The sequence below is a fragment of the Gymnodraco acuticeps genome, unplaced genomic scaffold, assembly GCF_902827175.1.
Source record: "Gymnodraco acuticeps unplaced genomic scaffold, fGymAcu1.1, whole genome shotgun sequence".
NCBI lineage: Eukaryota > Metazoa > Chordata > Actinopteri > Perciformes > Bathydraconidae > Gymnodraco > Gymnodraco acuticeps.
The window spans coordinates 287748-294527 of NW_022990300.1; the positions used below are offsets into that span (position 1 = coordinate 287748).

The 6780-nt window shown below is 39.0% G+C and overlaps 1 protein-coding gene across 1 annotated transcript in view; it reads left to right on the forward strand.

The window, feature by feature from the left end:
- Positions 1-6780, forward strand: part of LOC117550267 (vasoactive intestinal polypeptide receptor 2-like) — a 75337-nt gene that overhangs the window by 31509 nt on the left and 37048 nt on the right. Inside the window, exons 3-4 of the mRNA XM_034222645.1 lie at positions 1623-1736; positions 6066-6157. Coding sequence (XP_034078536.1) covers positions 1623-1736; positions 6066-6157 — 206 coding nt within the window. The remainder of the gene's footprint in view (positions 1-1622; positions 1737-6065; positions 6158-6780) is intronic.

The following is a 6780-nucleotide window of genomic DNA, read 5'->3' on the forward strand; positions in this document are numbered from 1 at the left end:
GGAAATGAGTTTTCCTGATTAGTTAAATGAGGAAATAAATCTAACGAGAATCATGGTAATTTTCTCATAGCCTTCTATACAATCTGACTCTTTTTGCAACCAGTGACCTTGTGTGCTACGATTCCTTATAGTCTATTCTAAATGGCAACATCATTTAATTAATTAACATTGTGCTGTATCAAAGAAGACTTCAACCATCAACTCATATTACCACTGTTTTCAAATGGTACATCTCTCATAGACTTCTATACATCTGCCTTCTTTTTACAGTTGAGTTGCACCCTGATGGCATTTAGAACCAGAGATGGCAAAAGTACACACATTCTTTACTCAAGTAGAAGTACAGATACTCGTGTTTAAAAATACTCTGGTGAAAGTAGAAGTACTGACTAAACTTCTTTACTCAAGTAAAAGTAAAGGCTTTGAAGTGTATTTCAGTAAAAAGTACCCATAACTAGCAGCTGCTTTAAAGAGTACCTGACCTCCCTTTATATCAATAGAACAATAATGTCACTGTTAGCTAATGAATGTTTCCATGCTGAACAACGGCAACATGACAACGTTTCCATTGGTCCCTCTTCTTTAGAGAAGACCAGGAAATGATGGATACACGGATCGTGTTCAAATCAATAGGCACGCAATGACTCTAAAGAATAATGATCACGCATCAAACATACATTCAGACTAAAGGAACCAGCTGTTTGGAAAATGAGAGAAGTAGAAAGTACAAGTATTTGAGTTCAACATGTAAGAAGTAGAAAGTACAGGTATTTGAGTTCAACATGTAAGAAGTAGAAAGTACAGGTATTTGAGTTCAACATGTAAGAAGTAGAAAGTACAGGTATTTGTGTTCAACCTGTAAGAAGTAGAAAGTACAGGTATTTGGGTTCAACATGTGAGAAGTAGAAAGTACAGGTATTTGTGTTCAACATGTGAGAAGTAGAAAGTACAGGTATTTGAGTTCAACATGTAAGAAGTAGAAAGTACAGGTATTTGAGTTCAACATGTAAGAAGTAGAAAGTACAGGTATTTGGGTTCAACATGTGAGAAGTAGAAAGTACAGGTATTTGTGTTCAACATGTGAGAAGTAGAAAGTACAGGTATTTGAGTTCAACATGTAAGAAGTAGAAAGTACAGGTATTTGTGTTCAACATGTAAGAAGTAGAAAGTACAGGTATTTGTGTTCAAAATGTAAGAAGTAGAAAGTACAGGTATTTGAGTTCAACATATAAGAAGTAGAAAGTACAGGTATTTGTGTTCAACATGTAAGAAGTAGAAAGTACAGGTATTTGAGTTCAACATGTAAGAAGTAGAAAGTACAGGTATTTGGGTTCAACATGTAAGAAGTAGAAAGTTCAGGTATTTGAGTTCAACATGTAAGAAGTAGAAAGTACAGGTATTTGAGTTCAAAATGTAAGAAGTCAAAGTAAAAAGTCGTCAGAAAAATAAGTAGTGGAGTAAAGTACTGATACCAGAAAAATGTACTTAAGAACAATAACGAAGTATTTGTACTCCACTACTTCCCACCTCTGTTTAGAATAAATGAATTCCTGAAGAGGGCGGTCTCTAAAATATACGTTTCTGTGAGAAAATGTACCCTTAAATCCCTGTTTTTCTGACAGGCCCAGGATGCAAAGGAGGGTGGGACAGCATTGCATGCTGGGAGAGAACTGAGGTCGGACAGACCTTCACCATCCCGTGTCCTCGAGTCCTCAAGACTGTATTCGGCAGAAATGGTAAGATATTATTAATTTCATTCAGTTATTATGGCCTTTGCATTTATCTATTTGTTTTTTAAAACAGGAGTAGGCAAAAGCAAAGTCCAAGCACAGATAAGATAAGATGTACTTTATTGATCCCAAATTGGGAAATGTTTGCATTGCAGGAGCATACAAAACAACAAAACAAAACAAGGCATTGCTAATGAAGCAGTTGCCCCCAACTTTGCAATGGTCAAAGTCTGAACTAATGTTCACAATACAGAGTGTGACAGTGATGTCTCTCATGATGAAGTGTCATGTGATTTTAAATGCCTTTGCATTAGGACTGCTCCAGGAAGAGTCATTTCTCAAATGATGATTATCAAGTCATCATAATAAAACATTCTATTGGAGAAAGCTTTGAACTATGTGTGCAAATTGTTCAAAAATAAGAATATAAATTGGTCGCAAGTAGTTTAAAAATGCTCATATATTTTACAAGAATAAAGAAAAGGGACAATGGGTGAAAAGGCCAGGATACAAACAGTCCGAACGATTTATTTTAAGTTATTTGTGTTATTGCCAACAAAAACGTCATTCGTTTTTGGTTTGATTATTATTGATTCCAAACGAAGAAACATTGCACGCCATGCTAAGTTTAGATTGTATAAAATACAAAGGAAATAACTCGCAAACATGCACTGACATCCTAACTAAATATGAACGTTCACCCTTTTTAATTTACATTTTTTACATAAGTAGAAATTAAAGAGAAAAAAACAATACTAGAATTTAAACATCTCATAAAAGTAGAAAATATACAGTAGAAATAACTTGGGGTCAATTTCATACAAAGAACTACAAGAGTAATTCAGACACGTCGATCATGTTTTATTTTAAAAACTAGAGATTGAGACCATAAACTCAACAGGGAAATGTTTGCTTAGCTAATAAATCAAGTGAGAGAAATTGTCATTTTCTCAAACGAGTATTGTGGTGTTACAGCGAGTCAATATTTAGGTTTAATATTAAAACTGTCTGTCTTTGTAAGCACCTCACGTTATTCCCCTTATAGCAGTAAGGTGTGCATTGGATTCCCTCCTGAATGCATCACATTTCTTTCCAGCCACAGATGGCCTCGTTGATTACTCTAGAGTTCTCTATCTGATTTACATTGATGACTAAACGTTATGTAAGCAGCCGGCGGCTCGTTCCTCCCTCTGATGCTACACTGTCTGTGATCCAAAACCCCCCTAAAGTTACTGCATTTCACAGAAAATGTTGTAAAGACTTGTTATCTAAGATAAACATGTAGCATCTGCAGGAATCTGTTATTTAGCGTTTTATTTGAAAGTGCTGAGAAAACAAGAAAAGCTAATTAAATAGAGAAAAACACCATGTGGCACAAAATAAGCTTTGTTTGTTTTCTTGATAAGTACATTTTAAAGTTGTCTCTAACTCAGCAATCTCCCTCCACATTCACAACAAAGTTAACTAAAACCAAAGAGAACTTGTTCTGATTATTTCGTTTTTTCCTCGTATTCATAATGCATGGTTTCTTCCTGTAGATGGGTGGCGTACAGAAAAAGTTATTTTGGACAAGCAAAGGTTTTTTAAGTTAAATGTCCCTTGATTTCTAAGGCGGGAAACTCTTCTGGTCAAATAATCAGTTCCAAAGATGAACTACTTGAAAATATATCTGGTTCTACTACCCTCTGAAGATGAAAACCAAAAGGAAAATACGACTCAGAGGGTTCATCTATTTTTGAGCATACAAATCTTTGGGAGCTGGAGAAAATGTTTTTGGTCACAGCATTAAATATTAACTGGTTGAATGTATTCTTGGGTGACGTCTTTTGACCCAAATTAAAAAGCTTTCTACTACTAGTCACATTCAGGCTTCGTAACAACACTTTTTTTTCTTACCACAATTTATGGCTTTTTTTAAGTACAGGTTAATGCAGCACTGTTGGGGGAGCTCAGGTCTTCAGTTTTTCATTGCCACATCAACGCTCTAGCTATTGTGCTAATGACAATAACGCCTATTTGAACCCCATAGCCATACCATAGCCTTATTACATTTCAGATTTTACGAATGGTACTTACAATGCTGCTCTATTCAGTAGCTTCTTTGAACCTTCTTACAGCAAAATACAAATTTGCAGCTTTCAAAAATACTTCTAAATTCCTCCTAGCGGGTGGTGACGTGAAGTCATGTGACCGTGCTGTAGTTTCCTTTATAGCCCCAACATAGCCACCTTTAGCTTAGCGGTCGGTGACGTGAAGTCATGTGACCGTGCTGAAGTTCCTTTATAGCCCAACATTAGCCACCTTTAGCTTAGCGGTGGTGACGTGAAGTCATGTGGACCGTGCTGAAGTTCGTTTATAGCCCAACATTAGCCACCTTAGCTTAGCGGTGGTGACGTGAAGTCATGTGACCGTGCTGAAGTTCCTTTATAGCCCAACATTAGCCACCTTTAGCTTAGCGGTGGTGACGTGAAGTCATGTGACCGTGCTGTAGTTCCTTTATAGCCCAACATTAGCCACCTTTAGTTTAGCAGTGGTGACGTGAAGTCATGTGACCGTGCTGTAGTTCCTTTATAGCCCAACATTAGCCTCCTTTAGCTTAGCGGTGGTGACGTGAAGTCATGTGACCGTGCTGTAGTTCCTTTATAGCCCAACCATTAGCCGCCTTTAGCTTAGCGGTGGTGACGTGAAGTCATGTGACCGTGCTGAAGTTCCTTTATAGCCCAACATTAGCCGCCTTTAGCTTAGCGGTGGTGACGTGAAGTCATGTGACCGTGCTGAAGTTCCTTTATAGCCCAACATTAGCCGTGGTGACGTGAAGTCATGGGACCAGGCTGTAGAAGATTGAAGATTCAACTTATTGTCATTACGTAGTACAGGTACCATGTAAGGAAACGGTTTCTCTGCATTTGACCCATCCTAGTGTTAGGAGCAGTGGGCTGCCATTATGTACGGCGCCCGGGGAGCAGTGTAGGCGACGGTGCCTTGCTCAGGGACACCTCGGTAGCACTTGGTCTTTCCGGGACTTCAACTGGTGACCTTCCAGTTGCCAAGCCAAGTCCCTATGGACTTCGCCACCACCGCCCTGACTGCAGTGACATAGTTCCTTTATAGCCCAACATTAGCCACCTTTAGCTTAGCGGTGGTGACGTGAAGTCATGTGACCGTGCTGTAGTTCCTTTATAGCCCAACATTAGCTTTTTACTTATTACTTATACTTATAAATCATAAACTGGTGTTAATATGGGGGAGGCCTTTGGTGCAGTGGGTTGTGAGTTGGTATTCGGATCAGGAGGTCACAGGTTCAAAACCCCACTGCCGTCAGCATCTCGTTGTGTCCCTGGGACACTTCACCCCAAATTGCTCCTGTTCGGATTGCCCACAGTATTGAGTATGTAAGTCGCTTTGGATAAAAGCGTCTAACAAGTGACATGTAATATGTGGAGATTATCCTGCTAAACAAAAAAGTATAATAAATGTTGGTTTGCCAAAAATCGTATTGTCTTCAATTTACCAAAATCCAATGGAGAAATCCCATGACTTTTCGTTGAGGGACCCCTTTTCATTGCTATCTTTCTATAGAAAACACGTCATCACTGCACCACTCTTTAAACAACAGTATTACATTCACTTCACACATGCAAACCACCATCAGCCAATAAACAAGCAATCTGAGCTTCAGCTGTGCAGAGGGTTTGTTGGGAGTGAACTGAGGCAGAAGGAAGTGTGTCATCGTTATTTACACTCCGTGCTTTTTTTCAATGCATTCTGGGAATTTCCAAGAGAGATGAACTTTCAGTGCACTGCAGTTTGCTATTGGGACGCCCAGGAGAAGTCCCTCAGGAAGGGGCACTGATGTGAAACTGAGCTTCACTCTACCAAGAAGTGACCTATGTTATGCTATGCTTCTGTAGTACTTTATACACGTCTAACACTCAGAAATCTAAATATCTGAGGGGTGTTATTGTACAAAGATTCCAGGAGATAAAAAACATAATCCATGCGTAATTTCATTATCGGACAGTCGTGCCAAGTGTCAAACGGAGACAAATCTTCCTGTCAGATATACTGGCAACTAGGGCGATTTTTGTATCATGATAGCAATTGCGGATTCCAAAAATAAGAGGCATCGATTTTTAAACCTTTTTTTAAATCCCATTTGGTTGGCCAGGACTTGTTGCCTTTCTACGCCCTTTCTTTCTGTTTCTGGACAAAATGAAATAACGGCAATCATCAGGTCCCTTTTGATAACATAAACATGGTCTTCATTAACTTTTCCAATATTTAAGAAAGAGTCACATAAGCTTTTAATGATAATTGTCTTTCTGTCTCTCACAGGTAACATCAGCAGGAACTGCACGTCTGCAGGATGGTCGGAGGTCTTCCCGAACATCTCTAGTGTTTGTGGGTCGGACAGCAGCCAGGACAAGGTACGTCAGAAACAACTTATCAATTCTCGTTCAATATCGGCATTTTGTTTTCAGGTGTGTGAAGCGAAGTGAAGCGTGACGTTCGTGTTCGTGCCGCTGTGAGTGAAAGCGACGTCAGGCGCCCAAGCTGAGATTGAATATATTTCCGTATTTTAACAGTGCAATTAAAAGTATAAATATAGTATTAGAATTTGGCAATTCGCCTTTATTGATAGCATACATTCAAAAAAATAAATAAAAACAACCTATCAATTCTCTTTCAGTTCAATATTGGAGCCATTGTAGTTTATAAGAAAAGGTCATTTCTGTTCAAAGGAGGAATCTCAGATATATAAGCCGCATTCACACCGCAGGACTTTCCCTGGTACTTTGGTTCTTTAGTTCCGTTAGTACCAATAATGTCGCGTTCACACCGCCGGGACTACTCAGTGCCGAGAACTCTTTTGGCCATTTTCAGTCCCTGCTAGAGAGGTGGTACGAACCTGGTGATAAAAGAGTGCCAATTTCTATTCTATTTCTATTGGCTGGGCGAATTGCAAACCACACCCCGTTAGACTCTGAATTTTTTTTGTTAGGCAGCCATTTTTTTCCTCGCTACAAAACCACATCCACACCTACAAACT